We start from the raw sequence: 21,701 nt of genomic DNA on the forward strand, positions 1-21,701 counted from the left end.
CACTGCTTCAGCCAAAGAACCATAAATGCAACACTGTCAGCTCTTACACCCTCAGCTTCTGCTGCCTCTTCTCCCTGCTGTACACCACAGCATCAGGAGTGATTTTGATTCCATCAGCTACAGACACATCAGGGTGCAGGGAAAGACACACAGGCTAGTGAAGAGAGGGGATCCCTTTCCTGAAGGTCAAGTGAGTGTGGTGATGAGTTAGCTCATGCCCCAAGCCTTCGCACAGACAGATCGTTCAGGCTTCAGAAGTCACCTCTTGCTTGCTTTTCCCCACTTTTCTTGCTTTAATTAGAACATGTTTTTAATTAGACATGCAACTGAGGCAAGCCCTAAGCTATTCCCTATTCATGCTCATATCCCAAAGTTCATTGATTTGGTTTGAGTTTGTTTTTTTTTTTTTTAAATAATGGATCCAAACTTTCACATTTTGGTGACAGTCCAGGACACCACTCCCAAGGCACTCCTACCCATGGCACCAGACACAGGTTACTCAATCCTGGAGCAAGGCTAGCCCTGAAGAATTTGAACATGGCTATAAATAAGCAACTAAGTAAGAAAATTAACAAATTCTTATCTACATAAAAGCTTTCTAGGCATTCTTTTGGAAAAGCTGATTAGTGCTACTTGCTTCTATTATGAATCTTGTTTATACACCCAGGCTCTGGAATGCTTCATTCCTCTCATCAGGATGATCTGACTGCTGTTTTTAAAGCAGCACAGGTTAGGGATGACATGTTTTTATACACACCAGCAAGGAAAATTAAGGGCTCCCAGAAGCTTCCAATTTTCCAAGCTCTCATATGAAGCTGGAAGTACATGCTTGGAAGTAAAATATGCTTAAATTATAAAGAAAGTTCAGGCAATTTGCTAAACCGAAGTGTAAATAAAAGCAACAAGTCTGCCTCCTACTAAGCTCTATGGGCCTAGTTACCTGAATCCTTTGTGGCCCTGAGCTGCATGGCGGCTTCAAGGCTGTGTAAGATGGCATTTGATCCTCTGAAGATAGAGAAACTTGTTGCCTGAGCTCAGAGAGGAAAAGGAACACTGCATAAAGTAATGCTTTGTGCTAGGAGTCCCCTGCCCACTCCCCTCAGGCACTTATCCAGGAGCACCACTCCCCATGTCACTGGCCCCCTTCCCTTGTCACCCCACTCACAGCTGCTCTCAAAATCCCCAGTCCTTCATTAGAGCAAAAACTAGCCCAAAGTATGGGGCCTGTGCTGCTCATGCAGCATGAAGAGCCACCAAGACATTACCTGGGCTCCAGCAGCAGCAAGTAGCAAATACTTTGGGCAAGAATACAAAAAATTGGACAAGTATTGAGCAACCCCCTGCCAGGTACAGCCTTTCTGCAAGCAGCAGTTTAGGAACTTCAGAGTCTCCTGTGTCCTATGAGGAAGTATCTTGGCTAAAAAAGCTCAAGGTTTATGAAAATGAAGTGTCTGTAGAACTCCTAAGTTCTCTGCATCCCTGCCCTCTGTGCCCACAATACAAGCTATCCTGCTAAAAATACAAAAAAGAAGGTATGTTGCTTGCTTGAGCCTGCAGCATTACATTCATGGTTTAGCACTCCACGAGTCTTCTGAACACCATTCTCAGCACTAGTGCACTCTCAAGTTTCTTCAACCACAGACAGGTCCTGCTGTGTTGAAGAGACACAAAGCACCTGTACAGACTGCTGCAAGGCAGAAATGTCACTGCCAGGAACCTGGTACAGCAGGACTCCAGCCAGAGGTGCTCCTACTCCAGTGTTATCTCCAGAAGTATGGTAAGGGGAATATGGGAAAAAAAATAGGTATGTGCTCTATTCCTTACTCAGAGGACAGGGTCCTCTCTGAACTCACACTAGAGCACTAACCATGATGAATCCTGGGGTTACACCTCCTTCAGCAGGATCAGGTCAAGGACATGAAGCAGCTGAGGTTATGCCAGATCTCCCTGGGGTGGTACCTGAGTGCTCAGGGCCAGGCTCTCTGCAGACAGGAATCCAGGCCAGCTCCCCAGTGCTGTCACAGTTAAGGGACACTGTAACAGCCTGAAGACAGCACCTCTTTCCCACAGACCAACCCAGCCAGAAACAGCTCACCATGTGGTCTGAAGCACTGGTTCCTAATACTGTCTTTTCTATTGCTTTGGGTTCCATTTTCATGGGAAACGAGCCAGAGACTCACATTTAACACGACCACACTTACTGCTGTCTTGTCCTTTGATACATGGCTGTGAATCGTGGGCAGCCATTCAACCTGCTCTGTACATCATTGGATCAGGTTCCCTTCAGGACACAAGCTAACAAGGCAGCATACTATGTGCCAAATAACATAAATCTCTCCAGTCTGTTCACTGCAGCTCAGAATGGCTGATTCTACGTGTGGCACATGCCATCAAGTGTTGTGAAAGGGCATCTATCACTTGTGTAATGAACTAACTTCAGTGAGAATGTTCATCCATGCCTCAAGTGTACAAACTCTGAGATCCCAGCTCAGGAGCTGCCTTTTTGTTTATTTGTTGTAACAAGGTGTGGCCAGACATGTAGATTGTGGGCAAATTTGAAACATCATTGGGGGGTGTGCCATGAAGGCAGCCTTCAAAACAAAGGTTATCAAACTATTCAAGGCTTTGATGGCATAGCATGCTGTAGATAAGACTTTTGAAGACTCCTTGTTGGAGGTAACCAGACAATCACTCCTGTTCTAATCTCCACTCAAATGAAAATGAAAACAGCAGAAAAGCTGGTGAAACCTTGTGGCTCATTGCACTGCATAATACAAACTTTCTGAACTGAAGCCACCTTCAAAAAGGACTGGAGAGTCTTTCTGCCAGACCAAGCCTACCAGAACACCATGAAAGCACCATGTCTCCCACAGATCCTGCCACTGCAAACACCAAAACAGCAATAGGAACATGCCACTAATGCTCTGAATTTATCTTTTGACCCCTAATTTCTGTTCTGCAAGAATACAGAGCAGGATCCCAGGTGGACCCCTGAGGGTGAGCCTACAGGCTTCAAGTTCCCCAGCAGTAGCAGAAGCTTCAGCAAGAAAACAAAACCCCTCAGAAACCAAAGTGAGCTACCAAACCCAACTGATCATGCCCTTGGTAAGGGCTATGCAGAGTGTCAGCAGATCTAGCACACTCCAGTCCACACCATCTCCTTAGCAGACTAGGGAATGTGTCCAGCTACTCAGGGATTAGCTGAGAACAGCACTGTTAATGATGAGCATTCCCTCCACTGTGCCCTTGGCTTGGCAGGAATGCCCAGCCTGAGCAGCTGTGGCTGAATGTCCTGCCAGGCACCTTCCCCCTGCCTCTTCTGGGGAGAGCAGCCATTCCTCAGTTACACTGCTGTGTCCTTCCCACTTTTCCAACATTTTCAGCTTCTTGGCCCAAAATGCCTTAGGCCTGCCCCCTCCCATACTGTAGTGTTATCTGGTATGAAGAGGACAGATGCAGCAAATGTGTTTTGTTTCTTTTTATCCAATAATCTCGTTTTTCAATTAAAATATATAATATATATTTAAAAAGGTTTAGAAAAGCTTCTATGTAATTTGCACCTACTTTTACATATAGATTACAATAATGTACAGCTCTTCCCCACAGTGGTTTGAAACCACGGGGACCTGCCAATTTCTTCCCCTCAATCATATACATCATCAAACATCAGATGTTTTTGTTCCTAATACAGCTCTGAAAAAGAGTCTGTCACTGTTGCCTTCTCAGACAGAGATGCATAACAGGGACACACATTACATTGGCTTCATGTTCACTGTAGAAAGTTCCCAGATTAGTAAAAAAATATTTCATCTATAGAAAATGCCCTTCTGAAAAGCAACCAGGGCTCTGTTAAGGCCACACCCAGGCTTTCCATTTTGCTGCTGTAGCAAGACAGATCAAAAACAAACCCAAAACAATGTTTTTATGTCCCAGAAAGCAGCTACTAGCACCTGTGCTTATTTTACAGCAGCCTGGTGTATCTGGAAAGTGCTGAGAACAGCATAGGGACTTCTCAAAACATGCTTCTGATTCAATGGGGCTCAGTTGGCACAGTGAAAAACTCAGTGTCCTCCTGTTCCACCCAGGGGGACAGCTGGAAGCCCTCTATACCACGAGAACCACCCTTCCCTGCAGAACGATGATGGATGCTCCAGTGATGGGCACACTGAAACCAACCCCTGAAACAGCACACCCTTCTCCCACAGGGCTTCTACCAACAAGCTCCCACCAATTCCTCTGTGAGTCTGTGGGATACCAAGTGCACATCTGGTGTCTTAATCAGAAAGTCCAACTACTTTGCCCCATGAGGCAAGCCAAGCGAGAGCAGAGCCAGCCCTCCACCAGTCCGAGGCACTGGGAGACTTTCTGCCGTAGCAGAGAGAGGACAGCCAGTGAGAGATTCCTCCAGCAAACCCAACTCATCACACAGGAAAACACTATTGCCTGGCACAGAGTCTTCTGGCCCAGGTTTTTACCAGGGCTCCTCTTTGGACATGGGTTTCTCCAGGTGGTCCAAGGCAGGGTCAGGTTTGTAGGAAGAGCCATGGCACATAACAGGATTACTATTTTTAAACTCTTCCTGTTGCAGCCAGATGCAGGTTGCCCCTTCTTCCCAGATGGGCAGCCCCTTCTGCCCAAGGCATGGTGTGCAGGGAAACTGAATCCAACATGCTCCATTCTCTTCTCTGCTGGGGTGGGAAGTGAAGTCAGAACCCAATGTTCAAAACCTGAAGGACACTAGGAAGAAGAAAAATAAGAGTGACTGGTTAGAGCTCCTCTTCAGTGGGAATCCTGGATGCATAGATAAGGAGTTAATTACTACCAATCTGCCCCTACAGAACAAACAGACCACAAGAAACTTTGATCAACAGAGGGGCAAGTGGAGGATGCAATTGCTCAGCTCCAAGCTTCAGAGCAGGACTGAGACAGAAAGGTCAGCAGTAAGTATTCCTCCTGTAAGCTGACAGCACCAACAAGGCTCTGCAAGATAAGGAAGTTTAAAGAAGGACTTGGCTAACACTAGAGGCATTGCAGGAAAGCAGCAGGGAAGAGGAAAATTACTCTTCACCTTAAACAACCACAAATACCAATTGGTAAGGAAAAGACTGTAAAAGAGACTTTCAAAGATCACACACAAACTGTTTATGCTCACCCACTTAGAGAAATCCTGTCTCTACCTTCCAAATAATTAAACATTTTTAGATAACTCAATCCCCCAAAAGTCTGAAGATCTCTTCTCAGGTCTTCTGCCTCACGTCAATAAAGCTGTCACAACTCATTCAAACAAGCCTTGGAATAAGTCTAAGCTGACTTAGGACACTGACATAAAACCACCACTGTAGGTATATGATCCACTTTGAAAGGCAAAACACGAGATAAATGTAGGGCATCCCAGCAGCTGCATTCAGTAACAGTGAGCATGAAATAAACCTGTGGAAAAAACCCTAAAAAACCAAACTACAAGAGGGAATCAGCCCCGAACAAGAAAAGACAGTAAGTTAAAACAGAAGCCAGAGCAATGGGCTGCTTTGGGAAATTGCAAGTTTATGAGGGTTTTATTTATTTATGTTTTGTCAGACAAAAATCCAATGTTTGGAGCAAAGGGAATTCAACAGAGCAAGAAAAGCACGATTCCAGACCAAACTGGGCAAGGGATAAAGAGCTCTCCAGACTCTGAAGCCACAGGGAGTCTAACTGAATAACTAACAAAATTAACTAATATCCACCAGAAGACTAAATGGATTTTACACTCACCAATGAGACTAAAACTATAGCACTTCACAAAAAAGGCAGTTCTATTTCTATGCTGACTGTCTTCCTTTGTGGCTAATAGCTCAGTTTGTGGGTGCTACATCAGTGCTGGGCAGAGACCAAGTTTCAATGTTTGATCTCTAATATCCATGCAAAGAAACACAGGCAGGGTTCAAACAGACTCCTGGTGAAGCTGTGGACAAGCTCTTTGGCATTTAACTTGCAAGAAGAGGATAAAATCACGGGAGCTTTGAGCAGCAAGGGTAACACCAACTAGCTCCTATCTTCCTAAGTGCTGCAGATAAGACTAAGTACTCTTTCCTAAAGATATCCTCTTGTCTACAAAGAGAAATATTTCCCCAGTTCACTTTCATTCTGGCTGCTCAAATCAGAATGTGATCACTGTGATTAACTGATAAACAGGTTTTGCTCAGCATTATACCCATAAATGACCCAGAAGGCCATGAGTTAGGCCCACAGGAACTACTCAGAACAGCTTTATGTTAGTGATCATTTAAGAATAGCTTTTGCCAATGTGAATTAAACACAGAGAAAAGCACAGTAAGAGAAAAGATATGAAAGGAAAACTTCCTCTGCCACACCAGAGCAATACACAGCTTTCCCTGAACAGTGATTTCCAAACTGTGGGATCCTAGGAACTCACTGCAGTAAGGGACAACTGACACAGTCTTGACCTCCTCACAGACACTGATGTGTGCAGCTCACTTGGTTTTGTTTGTTGAGAAAACATTCTGCCTTTTTTCCCAGGAACATTCCTATTTCTCTCCACATGTGTCCTGCTCCCCCTTTGCTAGAAACCTCATTCACCTCTCTGTCTAGGCAGCCTTTTGCACAATACTTGATCTCCTTCAGGGAAAAAGCTCCCCCTCATCCCACTCCATGGACTCCAGGATACAGGCAAAACAGAAAAGCTTTGCAAAACTCAGAAAAGGCAAACATAATCTAAGGGCAGAATAAAAGGCTTGAAGGGTGTGGCCTTTCCTCCTGGGGCAGCACTGCTGTGACCAGAGCACCGAGGCACGTGGGAGCTACGCTTTCTGCTCAAACACAATGGTGGTTCAGAACTTGCTCCAGATCTCACTACTTCATGCCCAGCACATTTCCCAGAAAGCATCATGTGCGGAACAAGGAAAATCCAGGGGTTTTAACATCAGTAGCTCCTCTGTTTTGATTAAGCGATTCACACAAAATATAAAATGGAACAAGAACATAACCATGCTTTTAAAGCTCCTGTTTTCCCTCTTAAGCACTTCACTATATCCACATTTTCAACAGTAGTAGACCCTACCCTTTGATAAATAATTCCTCAGCTTCTCTGCTTTACACTCCTAAAAAATAATCTATGCCTGGTATGCTTTAGAAAGGGGTCTCGTCTACCTGGCCCAGGAGTGCAGGACAGTCTGCATACGTTTTGAAAACACTTCTGTGAAAAATATTTCATCCCTGAAAAGTCCACAAATATAATGGGCTGCCCTAGCATGGCATAAAAACAAAAAAGCAAACCCTAACAAACAAACAAAACCAACAGAAAAGCTCAGAACAATATCCAATGGAAACACTGCTCAAAAAGCCACAGCCTCTGTCACTAACTTGCAAACTGTCCTAACACAGAAGGATACCATAGTTTGTCAACCAAATTTCGAAACCGAAATTTGAAATCGAGACTGAGTTTCTGTATTTCACCGGAAGATAAGATCTTAAAATTAAGACACTCAGTAACTCAGCAAATGCACAGTTAACACACATCACTATAAAAAGTCCCATAAGAAAACAGAAAAGTATGACTGATCCTTCTCTCTCTACAATAAAGAGATATGTTAGGTACAAACAGAAGAACACTACCAAGAAATGATATCCTAAGCAGTGGGATGCGACTTGGAATAAGGGGAACTTAAATTATGTTTAAAACCTCAATATATAGTAATGCATCAATATGTTCACACAGTTTAAGTAACACCAGCTCAAAGGATAGCATTTCACTCTGTCTAGACCCAAGACACTTGTAGAGAATGGCTGCACTGACAGAGGTCACCTGGTCCAAACCACCTCCAAGTTATTTAGGTGCCTAGGAAAGAGTTATTAAGAAGATGATAATTTCTGTCCCCATGGTTTTGAAGCTCAAGGGCTTCCCAGAATGAAGCAGTATCTAAAGTTTGCCCTTAGTTCTGCCTGCTCAGCTGGACAGTATTAGCAGCTGAAGTTGCAACACTAACAAATACCATATCTGCCTCCTAAAAAGGAAATATTCTTGGCAAGGCTTCCACTTTCCAACCAATATGCAGCCTGTGCTCCAGCCTGTCCACTTTCCATCAACTGAGTTCCAAGTATGAAGCAGGCCTTTAGCTCCAGTTCCCTAATTCTTCCACTGCCTCTGGTTTAAGTGTTTCAAGTCAGGGTGTCACTGCCCCAAAAAATAAGATATTTTAAAGCCTTGTTGTCATATACGCTACTTGCCAAACTGACACTATTTGTGCAAATACGACAAATTGCTGAAGATGCAGCTTTGCAGTACATGGGATAGCACTAACATATCCTTCTTCCTTCCACCTTCATGCACACTGCAGACTCCTGTTTCCTATTCTAATAATGGGAAGCAACTCAGTAGCTAATGCTGGTGAGCCACCTTACCTGACTTTCCAGACACTATCCCAGGTAAGGGCAGGGCAGGAGGTGTGATAAGAGTGGCTGTGACCTGCTACACAGAGACCAAAGCAGACAGCCATGACATGGACAGGCTTTGTACACATCCTAGAGAATTCTGAAGGGATAATAATAACCTGGGTAGAAACACAGTGTGTGCTTGGCTCAGTTCAACCATTCTGTATATACTGGTGGATGTCTTTATTTATGGAATCAGAACATGCTCTCATGTCAACTGTAGAGCTGTAGGCACTGCCTGATGTCCTGTGATGGAGTCATCTTGGGAGACAGGAGACAATAGGAATTTCATTCAGGTTGCTGTTCTATTTCATAAAGGAACTGACTACCTGGTAAGTAAGTTAAATCCACCTACCTTTAAACAGCTTTTCTTCCTCCTAAGAGGGAACATGACTCTTCCAAAAGCTTTTTACTATGCTTTCAAAGAGGCTCCTTTAACTGCTGCAGAGTTGGGCAAAGGAACCATCCTAGACAGAGTTGTTTGTAGCATTTTACACAACTACACCTACCTTTTTGTGCTCCTGAAGTTAACTTGGTACCCAGGTATGGTTGGAGGCCTGTGAGGTGCTGGGATAGCTGGGAGTAGGCAGAATAGGTTCAAAATTAAAGTCCAGTCCTCCATCCATGAGTTCACTGTTGATTATGTAATCCATATCACATTCAAGGTTCTCCATGTACATGTCAATATCCAGGTCAGTGGGCAGCCTGTCCTGGTTCAATCCCAAGGGAGCAGGGCTGGCAGATGAAAGGAGCACTGGACTGCCCAGCTGGACTGACTGGGCAGCTGTTGCAGAAACTGGAGCCTTCAAACTGGTGATGCTGGCAGTGTTTTGAGGAGATGTCACTATGGGAAGCGTTGATGGCAAAACACTGGCACCGACTGGTTCTGCCTGCTGCTCTGCAGGCTTTCCTCGGGGATTGCCTGAGCTCATCTTACTCTGGGCAGCTTGTCCACCCAGAAGCAGAAGAGTTCGGCTGCTCATCCTGTTACCAGTCTGTGGGAGAACTGGATCCACCTGAGTCATCATAACATCCCTTGGAGGCGGAGAGCTGGGTGTCAGAAGAGCTTCCAAGGTCTGAGGGGCAGAGAAATGGCTGACAGAACTTTGCAGTGAAATATCAACAGGGTTAAACAGGGAGTTGCCAAAAGTCTGACCAGCTGCATTTGGGCTCTGCAAGGAAAAGCTGGAATCTCTCTGGATCTGACCACTGGAGGCAGATTGCTGGGTAGACAGCACAGATGAGCTTGGAGACATCAAATTTAAGCCATCAATGAGCTCGAGCTCCTCGGTCACAGTTGGTGGAACATTGCTGGATGCACTGGAGTACACGAGAGAAGGAAGCAGCTCTTCATCATGGAGGTCATCCTGCTCTGTCAGGATAGGAGAAAGCCTGGCACTGATGGTGCTTGCATTGGAACTGGTTCGAGGCCGGAAGGTGTTCCACACATCAGAGTCCTCATTGCTTCTTGAGGATGGGCTCCCAGGCCACTTCGGAAATTGAGAGCCAGGACTGTCAGCAGAGGATTCTGGAGCAGACTGGAGAGGAGGCTTCTTCCTGGATGCTTTACCTCTGACTTTTGCAAGTTTGCTGCTGTTGTCCATGGAGGCAGCTCTTCTCCTTGGTGCTTTTCCACTTTTGCCACCCTCAGGATTGAGCATCCACCAAGAGCTCTTCCCTGTAGCTTCATTATGGACTTTAATAAACTTGCTGTGCAGGGACAGATTATGTCGAATAGAGTTCTGGAAAAAAAATAATTAAAACCCACAAAATGTGAGGACCTGACAGTTGACACACCTCCCACCTAGAAACCGCACAAGCTTAAACACATTCAGCCAGTATGCAGAGAAGTTATAACAAAAAGCTATCCATAAAAACCTGCTATTTCTGTCTGAACATGCTTTGCAGCACTAGCAAGCAGTGCCATGTTTCACTGCAATATCAAGGGTGAAGCTACCATGACAACTAGCAGCTTTCAGCTAGCAAAATACTAACACAAAAGAACTTTAAAGACCATACAGAATCTGCAAAAAATGAGGCATATCACAGAGCAAGTACACAAGTTCTAAAATACAACCTGCAATTTCAACATGAGCCTACCTGAATTTGAGCTATTGCTGTTCACACACCTTTGTCAACCCCTTTACCCAGCATAAGCTTGGCAAATTTTTAAAATGTTTATATGGCCAGTTTTCAGTCAGATTCAAGCAGAGCATAACAGTGAATCCAACAGACTGGGTGAAGAGAAATGGCAAAACACTTCTATTCACAGCACCCATTAACATCACCCCAAAACTGGAGAAATGGGAGAGAAACTTCAAGGAACAAGAGTCCTAGAATCCTGGAGACTGCCAGGCTCCCTCTGCAAGGAGGCTGTGTGCTTTCCTTGGTGCATGTTCCTGACAGGGTAAGATGTTCAGTGGATACTGCACACCCACACAGTACATGCCAGTTTTAGCCTCTCCCATCTTTCTGCTGGGTAAGACACACATTCCTTGCCTCTCCCAGCTCCCTCCTTTTGGTTTAGCTTTGCTGAAAACTGCAAGCTAAAATGTCTATACACCATCATCAAACTCAAATTTCATCCTGCAGCTGATCAACTCCCCAGTATTTTAGAATGAGGAAGCAACGATCTCATTGTTTGAACAGATCCTCCACAAACTCCCCTTGAGGCCTATGAATTTATTTGATATCTGCACTTAATTTGTTCAGATGGCCAAATTACAGATCATTAAAAGGCGCAGCACTGGAAACACAACAGGGGTCCAAGAGCAACATCTTTTTCATATGAACTAAGTTATATAACAACCTTCAGTTTTCATGCATACTCTCCAAATTCTGAACAAATTAACTGTGCTTTTATCATCTTTTTCCACCAACTCTCAACACAGTTCTTTCCTGTCTGCTGCTTTCCCTCTCCCCACCCTTTTCCTCTCGGAAAAGTCCTCCCCATGCTAATTTTGGCCACCTCACCAAAAGTACTGTCCTAGAAAAAAGGAGATGCAGCTAAATTAACAATACAGGCAAAGTGGAAAGATTTTATGGAGATTGAAAGAGATTTGAGAATCATCCTGGCTCAGCTTTTATTTTAACCTTTGGCTATTGAGGATTTGGAGAAGACTTGCTGCTTGCTGCAACTGGTATCAAAGAATACACATGTTCTTAATTGGAGAGTGACTGCAGAGCCAGAGCCTGATGGAACATGTGTCAGTCAATGCTCTTATACAGTTTTATTACTTGAGCTGTTCACAGTAATAGCTGTACAATAGTCCTGCCTGGCATCTTCTCTTAACAAAGCTTTCCTTTCCTTCAAGTGTTGAAACAAGTAATTCAGACTGTGCACTGTCTCCTGCAAGGCTGCTGCTTTCATTTCCAAAGAATCCCATCCATTTTTTCCCCCAGGTAAATGTGCATAACTTTGAATACACACGGCTGCAGCAATAAGAACCACCAAATTGTCATTAATTCTTCATTTATTCTCCTCAAAGTAGCCTGTGAACTCATGATGGCATCTTGAGTACCATAAGAGACAATTTGTGTAACTAATTTTTGGCTGAAAAGCAGCTTGAAATGAGACATCTTGGAATAAGAATAGGATTCACATGAGCACAATGAAGCCTAGTACCTTTTATAAAACAGTCCCAAAGTGATTTTACATGTTACTGCTGAACTGACATAATGGCAAAGCTGTAGAAACAGATAATCACTGTACTACTCCTTCCTTCCTCATCTTCAAACTCTCATCCTTCCGTAACACAAGCATCTGTGACGTTATACGCCAGTTCAGAGAGCAAACCAAACTGAAAAGCAGCCTTATCCTTCCTTGGAAAGTACTTTTCCTGCCTCTTTTATCTCTGTTTTTTGAACTACCTCACCATGGGGGTCAAGCACCAAAAACTGAAGAGCACAGAACATGTAGTTGGAAGCAGAGGAAAAAAACCTAACATTTCTTTCAACAGGGTTAACTGTTATCTAAAGTGCAGTACCTAAGTTATCAGTTTGCAGCTCTCCTGCAGACTGTGGGAGGCAGCTCAGCACTGCAGCACAGAGCCCCGAGCCCTCAGGCCCAGAGTGTCCCAAACTTCACCTGAACCCACCAGCCCGGTTGCTGTGGGACAGCAGCAGAACACACCTGCTGGTGATCCAACACACCCAACACATGGAGGGTGTATAGGATCTCACTGAGAAAGCCAGGGACAGATCAATGATGCTAAAATAATCACAGACCTGCAAGTCAGACCTGACAGAAGAGGAAATGACAGAGTTCAGTCACCCAGGCAACCCTGACATATTTCCTTTCTTGATGTTAAGCAACCCACACCAGAAACATACAGATGACATTAACTTTTTAGATGCTCAACCTCAGCAGTGTGGGAGGCTCCCAGCTGGTCTAAGCATGTGCAAAACACACAAGGTCTTGACTCTGCAACTCTTTGATCATAGAGAAGCATGACCTGAAGGAAGAGGTGCAGGCAGGAATCCTTCAAATCCTTAGGAATATTTTCAGCCCCTACTTAGGGGAGGATATTTTTATTTATTTAGGTATCTTATAGTGGTACTTATGGCTGCATGATAAGCATTGCCATAAAAAAATTGCCAGCCTGTGTCTCTAAATCCATCATAGATCAAAGATGATTCCTGCAAACCACATTCAGACAAAACCAGTCTGAAATTAAGGACAGATAATATGCAAAAAAAATCAAGTTTGGCTAGAGATATTTATTGTACACTGAAGGGTGGACCATTCCCTGGGTCACAACCACTCTGTCTTCAAACTAAGATATAAGGACTAGCCACAGAAGTGTGGCTAGGAGCTTATGCAAACTATTCCCTAAATCTTAGCTACCAGAACATTAAGTCTTCTTCTTTGATAAAATCTCCTGGCCACAGTTAAAGGACTGCAACACTTCTCAGCATCAAAACAGGCCTGCCCCTGCAACAACATTAGTGCTGCTGTGGATCCTGCCCAGCACCAAACAGTGCTTTGGTCTCATATCAGGGAATTACCACAGGAGCTGGTAGCACAACCAAGCCACGGTCCTGCCCAGTCAGCCTCATGGGCAACTGCCACAGACACCATGGAAAATGCTCAGGTGAAGTGACTACAGAAAACTAAAGGCCACTGAAAACCTTTCCAGGGGACTGTACAGCTTTGTGGGTAAGCTGAGGTTCCCTGCCATAAAACTGAAGTTTACAGGAGCAGAAGGAGGCTCTTGTGCCCAGCCCAGCGGAGCTCATCTGAGCCTAGCTTGTGCTTGGCCCTGAGTGCTCTGCTAGGCTCAGAAAGACAAGACAGAGCAGCTACCCTTCCAGGAGACACAGTGTCTTCCTTTCTTTCCTGGCCATTCTCCCAGGAAACATCATGTAGTTTAAACTACAAACCACAGAGGATCAGATTTCTTAACAAAAAGTCTCTCTAAAGGATGAGTGACAGAAGAAAAAAAAAAAAAGAAAGAAAATACATGCAATCACTGCAGCTGCCTGTAATACACTCTGACTGCCTTGGAGGCATACAAAGAACTTGGTCTCATCCCAGTGCAGGGCCATGTTCCACTGCCAGGCCTATAATTGTGCTGAATTATCATGTGCCATGGCATTCTTGGGAGGCTGCAAAGGGAGAACACTCTGCCTGCTGTATTTGTCAGTGCCTGTCTCAGCCACTTGGCTCCAAAGGCTTCGGGAAAAAGTCTTCCTTGTAGAGATTTGCACCAGCAAGTAAACAACTACTCCAGAGCCAGGGAGTTGAAACACTTCCCCAGCAACCCCCTTCCAGAAGGCACACATGAGCAGAGACGTCAAGCTCAGCAGACAGGGATCTAAATCTTAGGAAGAGCATTTTCCTTTCTGTAATCTTTCAGTGGGAGGCCAGAAGAAGAAGATCATAGCTCTCTAAAAAGCGAAGATTGAGGTGATTTACAAGACAGGCAGGCATATATAACAAAAGCTGTTTAGGATTAGATAGAGCAGAAGAAACTTGTTGGAACAAGTAATACAGCAGCCCAGGAACAGCCTTCTCTGAGAACTGCCTGGAAAACTGAGCTGTGCTGCAAGGAAAAATCCTTCAGCATAGCAGCTTTCCAGAAAAAACTGGCAAGGAGCAGGGAAGAGTAGCAGCAAAATCCTCAAGTAATTTAACCGGCATTGTATGAAGTAGATGAATTTTCACCAAAAGATGAGCTTTTCCCAACTTTTGAGGGGAACAACCACACTCAACAAGGCTTCAAATTAAAAAAAACCAAATTCATATTTCATGCTTCTTCAGTGCATTACAACAAGAAGGGCCTATTAGTGTCACTTTAAGCAGGGTTAAGTGTATGTTGCTACAGTGATGGTTGGCCCTCTTCACAGCTGAGTACTCATCAGTTTTCTTCCACCTGGAATACAGGACACCTGGTGACCCCACATCTGCCCTACTGTCCTACTTCTGCACACTGCTACCAGCCTCATTTTCCACACCCAGCACTCTGCCATTCTCCCATTCACAACACCCTGCCATGCCCAGCTGCCTTCCTCCCACCTCACCTACACCAGACAATTTAAGGACTACTGGGATTAAAAGGTAAAATACTCTGTTAAGAGAAAGATGATGGACAACATCCACCTGTGTTCACCAGGTATCCACCATGGACTCCTTAGCATGGCATCTGAACAAGCCTCATTTAGCTTCTGTTCTTTATTTCCCCCCTGCTTTAAGGAAACCCAGTTAGGCTGTCAACAGCTGGGACAGGGAACTTCACCCTGCGGCCAGGACTAAGCACATCACTAACAGCACATGAGGTAATGGCAAGAGTCCAGCAGTTTCTACCCACCCTCAGCTACCCAGGATTCAAACTGACCCTCTCTCCCCTTTGCAAAGCAGCAACTTCCAAGAAATGAAAATAAACCAAAACTAACAGAGAGCAGCACTTGCAAAACCATTAAAAAGCACGTGGACTTAAATGACATACCTATTCCAATTCAGTTTGGAACATATCTTCATTTTTAGTGTCAGAAGATTTAATGGCAATTGTATCCTTTCAGTCACATGAACTTAGGAATAAACACTACAGGCTTTCTCAACAGAGTCACAGAAAGCCTTTCTTCACAGACTGAGGTCAGATGGTCTGTGGAGCAGAGACACCCCCAGACTCCACACTGTGCCTCACCTATACAGAAACCTGCACCAGGCTGAAAGTTGAGCAGAATTACACTTTGCTCAGAGCCAAGATGCCGGAGTTTTATGTATCCTTTTGGTTTATGGCATCCATTCAGTTTTGGCTCAGCAAGGAAACACAGGAAAATATTCTGAATGTCTTCTCAAACCACTGCAGCCTTTCAGTAACTAAAGGGAGTACAAGGAATCAGGAGAGGAACTGCTTACAAGGGTGTAGAGTGATAGGACAAGGGTGAATGGCTTCAAACTTGAGAGCAGGTTTAGACTGGATATTAAGAAGTTCTTCCCAGGGAGGGTGGTGAGGCCCTGGCACAGACTGCCCCATCCCTGGAAGTGTCCAAGGCCAGGCTGGATGTGGCTTGAAGCAAACCTACTGTACTAGAAGGCATCCCTGCTCACAGCAGGGACACAGAATGAGATGATCTTTAAGGTCTCTTCCAACCCAACCCATTCTGTAATCCTACTGTCTTGCAATTATCATTACCAAAAGTCAAAGTAAGCCCAGCATTCCCACCAGATGTTCCTGTCCAGGCAAAGGGTTTCCTAATGAAATTAAAGAAAGTTCTCCTGATAATGATTTGGCCCCTTAGTGGTTCAAGTTAAGAACCTAAGGGTTTTGACAAATCTGAGCAAAAAGAAATAATATTAAAGGATACAGGGACATACCAGCAGCTATAAGAAACAGCAAATGTGCCTATTTTATTGATTATTTGCAGATCTGACTTCAGAAAAAACCAAAAAAGTTGTCTGACTGATAGTCAGCACACCAATAAACAATAAACTTTTCAACTTTGCCAAAACTAGTGTTCACATGATTTTGTTTCTACTGAACTGGAATTTATTTGCAAGGCATAAAGATAGCCTGGCAGAATATACCAGCTGCAGCACAGAAGAAATAGTCCAGAAGACGGACAGGGTTCCTTTTGTCTGCTGGCCCATTCTCTTTCATGGACGAGCTTCAGAGGCCACAGGATGAGCAGTTGCTCCAACCTGAGGGAGATCTGCACATGCTCTGCCAGGAGATTAGATAGCCACAGCTCTGGGAGAGGCTGGGGACTGTCAGATCCAGCACTGAAAGCCAGTGAAGTTACTGACTATGACTGAGATCACAGCCAGGTCTCCTGATCCATCTGGTCAACATTCAATATCAACTACAATATGCACATAACCCAAGGCTGAATGGAAGGCTTTTCAGAAAAATGCTGCCCACTTAAACAAAGATTAAGAGCTAGACATCTGCTTTATATAAACAAGGCACTTGGTAATTTTTTATTCGTAACACAGCTCCTTGAGCTGTTGTGTGTATACATATATATATACACACACATATATAGGTGTGTGTATGAGGGTATACATGTTGTGTGTATCTATGCACACATTTGAAATAAATAGGGAGCACCAGGATGCAGAGGTGGGACATCAGCTTCCCACAATTAGTGTAGCAGTGCAGAATCATTTGTTCTTTATGCTGCATAGATACATAGGAGACATCTGATTTTTGTTTCGGTGACATACTTTTGGAGGGTGAAAACGACAGCTTTAAAGTTTATTCTGTTCCTACAAAGGAAAAGACAAGAGCCTGGGGAGAATACACAGTTTGTTTCACTAAGAAAGATGAGTCCTTCTTGTTTCTCACTGTGCCAAATTTGCTCATACTTATCGATGTAACAACCAGCACAAACTGCTTCTCTGCAGGGTTTTTGCCCTTTACCCCAAACTCTCAACACCTGCCCCTTGCAAGTAATCTCAAAACCAAAAGGAATTATCCTCTTAGCCATAGATACCTAGACTATCCTGCAGAGCACCCAGGGAAGGATTATGAAGAAGCCCCAAACACATCCTTGCAAGGACACTTCTGCCTTGCAGGCTGGTTAATTCTTAACTTCAGCTGAACTCCTGCAGGGAAAGGGCAGACTGCACACACAGCAAATGTGTCCTTTACAAGGTGCTTGAAGCACTTCAGGAACAGCCAACTCCATCTTCCTCGAAAACACAGATTCTTCCGGAATTCATGGAGGTTACACCCTGCAGTCTGCAACAGCTGCACTTCCCCCAATTGTATAGTGGAGTAGGACAGCTCTAAATTAATTATGAAACAACAATGAGTTTATGAGGTTTATATTAACTAAAGCAGATTAAGAGTTTTTAAAGACATCTTGCTTTTAATTACTTCATCAAAATTCTCTGTTAAACTGCACTACGTACAAGTAAAATGTATGATCAGTTTGGCTCTGTTCAAACGAGACAGAAATACCAGAACTCTAGAGCTGTACCACCATCTTAACAGGCATCAAAATGCTACAGCTACCTTTAAGAGCAGCTTCACATTTATTTCCTTAATGCAAAATCATTCACCTCAAAATTAAGAAATCACTAAGACAGGTAGTTTTTCTTTTACTTTACATATTAAAACCCCCAAAACATGGAAACACAGAGCTTCACAGCTCTAAAAATAACAAGAGTAAAACAAAAGAAAACCACACAGGTCCATTCCTCAAGTGAAAACATATCTTTTGTTTATCCAATTTTTCTTAAATATACACCTATTAATTTTGCTTCAAGTCCACAAAAGTCAAACTGAACCGACCTGACTGACTCCCCATCTGTAAAACTGTAAATGTCTGACCTTCCTTCACTTAAGGGATCTGAATGCAAACAGACTAAGGTCAGTAAAACAAACAAACCTCTTGCAAGCCCATGTAACTGTGAGTTAACAGAAAGAAAGACTAAAAGAAAGTTCCATGGTCACACATCCTGCCAAGCTCTGCCAACAGGATTTTGTGAGTGAGCAGGAAAGAAAATGTATTGTATTTCTATCATGATTTTCTGTTTGCTGGTTAAATCAAGAGCTTTAAACTGCCGTCATCATAAGACAGACTGATTCTCACCACAGTTTTTGTTGTTCTGTCCGCCCTCATCTTTCTTGGCAAAAAGTTTCTTTTCCTTCTCAAGCCAGAATTATTCTGTCCCCAGGCTGAAAAACCACACTAAAAAGTCAATTACAGAAAAGCTATGACAGCATCTGACCAGGAATCTCACTCTCATATATGCACAAATTCTCAAAGTGAACTTTTGGAATTTAAATCTACCTGTACATGTCCCTGAAGTGACACATTACTAAAACATAGAGTAACACTAAAGGCTGATGGTCCCATTACACGTGAATGGATATAACAAAAGAACAGCCATAGTGGATTAAGTCAGAAGTGTACTTATTCCAGCATCCAGTCCAGCAGGACATCCCACTAAATTCTACCTTCACCACAGTATCTGGGGAGCATTTCAAAAAGCACATTGAGCTTTAATCTCAGGCACTACTGCCCAGCAGATACTCAGATATATTCCTGACTTGAAAATGCATCAGTTCTGTTAAATTAACATGACTGCATGCAGGAGCAGCAGGACCAGGAGAGCAGCCCTAGCCTGAGGAAACAAGAACTATCTTCCAGTAAGAACACCAAAACCCAAACACTGTCCCAAATCAGAACTTAATATGCAGAATCTAACCTATACATACGAGTAACAGAAAACAATCCATATTAGTTAAACTAGATGCACTCTCTAGGAACTGTCAATGAGTGATAAATGGAAAGGTGAAAAGTTTTGTATTGACGTGTGCTGGCCCAAGCTGTGACAGCTGCATCCCTCTCACCACGTTTCTACCCTCTCGAGCAAATGTTTGCACTCACACCACCACGTGGTGTGCCACTTCAGAGAGCTGAGCCAGCTGAAAGCCAACCTACCAGAAACTGACGTTTATTTATTTATTTATGTCTGAAATTAACTCTCTGTCCTCACCTACTGCTCAGTCAGACAAGCAGAGGAACACGTGGCTGGAGTCACGGAAGCCCAAAGCCCCAAACCGTGCTGGCTGAGCCTCCTGCAGAAGTGCAGCATGGATGAACTGCTAATAAATACTGCAAACAAGAGTGTAATTCCAGTCTGTCTGAGAGAGCAACAGATCACACTCTTCAGAGTCCAGTCTCCATGGCATCCACTCGGATACATCAGGACAGGCTGAGGGGCTATTTTGCAAGCCAGTTCTCACATTTCCCTTTCTCTTTGCTGGAATTCTATAGACTAAAGATAAGGGAGCACTAGGTTGCCACAGGCAGAGAACTGAAAGAGTCAGGAGCTCTTTTAACAGAGCCCTGCGCACACCTATTTCCAGAACGAGAGAAGACACTGCTGAGCCTTCAGAGAAGAATTCTGCTTTCACTTTTCCAAAATCCAGCAGAGGCCCCCATCACGTTCCTAGAAACAGGACCCATTTTCAAGAGACCTTCCTGAAAGCCAAGCACGCTTGCTGTGACACAGTTATTTATACGGAGCTTTAACACAGTCACGTGACCAAAGAACTGCGGCCTTGCGATTAAAAACCCTTCAGCCAAGGCTTTACCCTGCACAGAAACACGGCCACAGCCTGTTAAATGTGTCCCTTCTCTCCTGGAAAAGTTCCTAAACGCAAAGAGCGCAAGGGGCAGCCTCGCAGGGCCACGCCACAACCACCCCCAGCAGCTGCTCCGGCTGCACGCAGCCGATGTTCGGGCTGGGTCTGAGAAGACCCCGCAGCTTACAGCAAAGCTTTCAGCCCAGGCTCCGCAGCGTGGGCACCGCCGCCCCGCCTGCAGCCGAGCAGCAGCAACAGGTGAGCACGGAGCGGGCGGCGGGGCGGGCCGGGGCACCGGGGAGGCGCCTCCGCAGCCGCTCCTCGCCCGGCCCGGCCCCGACACACAAGGCCGGTCCCCCCGGCGCGGCCCGTCACGCACCTTCCAGCCGGCGGAGCTGTTGCTGTCACCCTTGTCCTTGAAGTAGGGGACGGAGCGCACCATCCACTCGTAGATCTGCGCCAGCGTGAGCCGCTTCTCGGGGGCGCTCTCGATAGCCTGGCTGATGAGCTCGGCGTAGGACTGGCTGCCCCAGGCATTGCGCCGGGAGCCGCCCTTCCGCGCCGCCGCGCCGCCCGCCCGCGCCCCCTCGGCCCGGCCGGGCCCCGCCGCCGCGCCGCCTGCGCCCTCCTCCGCTGCGCCAGCCGCGCCGCCCGTCTCCGCCTCGGGCCGCGGCAACGGCCAGGTGCAGGAGCGCGGGCGGCTTTGCGGCTCAAAGTCAGGGTCGATGTCCGGCGACGCCGCGGCCCCAGCCGGCTCCGCCATGGGCACCGCCTCAGCCCCGCCGGGAGTGCCGGGCCCGCCACCCCTTTGTGCGCCCCGGGCCCGCTGCCGCCGCCGCGCCGCTCTGTTTACCAGGGAGCAGCGCTGCTCCCCGCGCCTGCGCGCGCGAGGCACGCCGGGAGCGGTAGTCCGGCCGGGGCACTAGCAGGCAGACAAGGCACGGCCAGCAGACTACAGTACCCAGCGCCCCCTGCGGCGGAGGGCGGGGCGTGTCCCACGACGGGTGAGCGTGGCAGGCGGTGCGTTGATGTGACTACAGCTCCCAGCGGGCATCGCGGCGGGCTATGCTTACATAACCTGCCAGGCCCAGTGCGGGCCCAGTCCCCCCACGGTGGCAGAGAGGTGACAGTGGCGTGGTGGCGGCAGCCCCGAGGCGGTCGCAGCTCCTCCGCCCACCTCAGAGTGCGCCGCGGCACTTCGGGTCGGCCTGAGAGTGCTGCTGCCTCCGCCATCCCGTCACGGATGGGAGCCTATTTCCGGGACACTCCCTGGCGTAAGGCGTGATGGGTCTGCGTCCCGATCTGCCCGTCAGAGTCGCGGCAACCATGTTCCGGGGCCGTGCGCTCGCCGCGCTGTACAGCGTCCGGGGCTGGCAACACTCCAGACGCTGTATGGCGCAGTCCCTGTGAACATTTCTTGGCCCCGCGTCCCGGTTTCCAGCCGGACGCTCAGCGCGGCCGCCTCAGCTTCGGGCTCTGCCTTGTCCCTTGGGGGCCCAGCCGGGACAGCTCAGGCGCCGCGGAGCAACGCGGGGCGCAAGCCTGCCATGCAGGTTCCGGGGCCGGCCGAGCCAGCCCCGCGGGCTGAATATATGCTGCGTTTATGCAGGGGGTGGCCGCGCGGCGGCGCTGTCACGGCCGTGGCTGAGCGGCCCCGAACCCTGGATAACTACCGCTTTATGCAGGCGCTGTGCGAGCGCCGTGCTGCGGTGTGCGGATGGGGTGGCG

At 46.2% G+C, this 21,701-nt stretch overlaps 1 protein-coding gene across 1 annotated transcript; it reads right to left on the reverse strand.

The window, feature by feature from the left end:
- Positions 1–391: 391 nt before the first annotated feature.
- FOXO4 (forkhead box O4) lies at positions 392–20,817 on the reverse strand. The gene is made up of 3 exons (XM_084212842.1): positions 20,353–20,817; positions 8,940–10,172; positions 392–4,737 (listed from the first exon to the last, which is right to left on the reverse strand). The coding sequence occupies exons 1-2, from the start codon at positions 20,734–20,736 to the stop codon at positions 8,958–8,960; spliced, it is 1,599 nt and encodes a 532-aa protein (XP_084068968.1). The 5' UTR covers positions 20,737–20,817; the 3' UTR covers positions 392–4,737; positions 8,940–8,957.
- Positions 20,818–21,701: the final 884 nt, after the last annotated feature.

This window comes from Fringilla coelebs (assembly GCF_963513975.1).
Source record: "Fringilla coelebs genome assembly, chromosome: 11".
In the NCBI taxonomy this organism is placed as follows: Eukaryota; Metazoa; Chordata; class Aves; order Passeriformes; family Fringillidae; genus Fringilla; species Fringilla coelebs.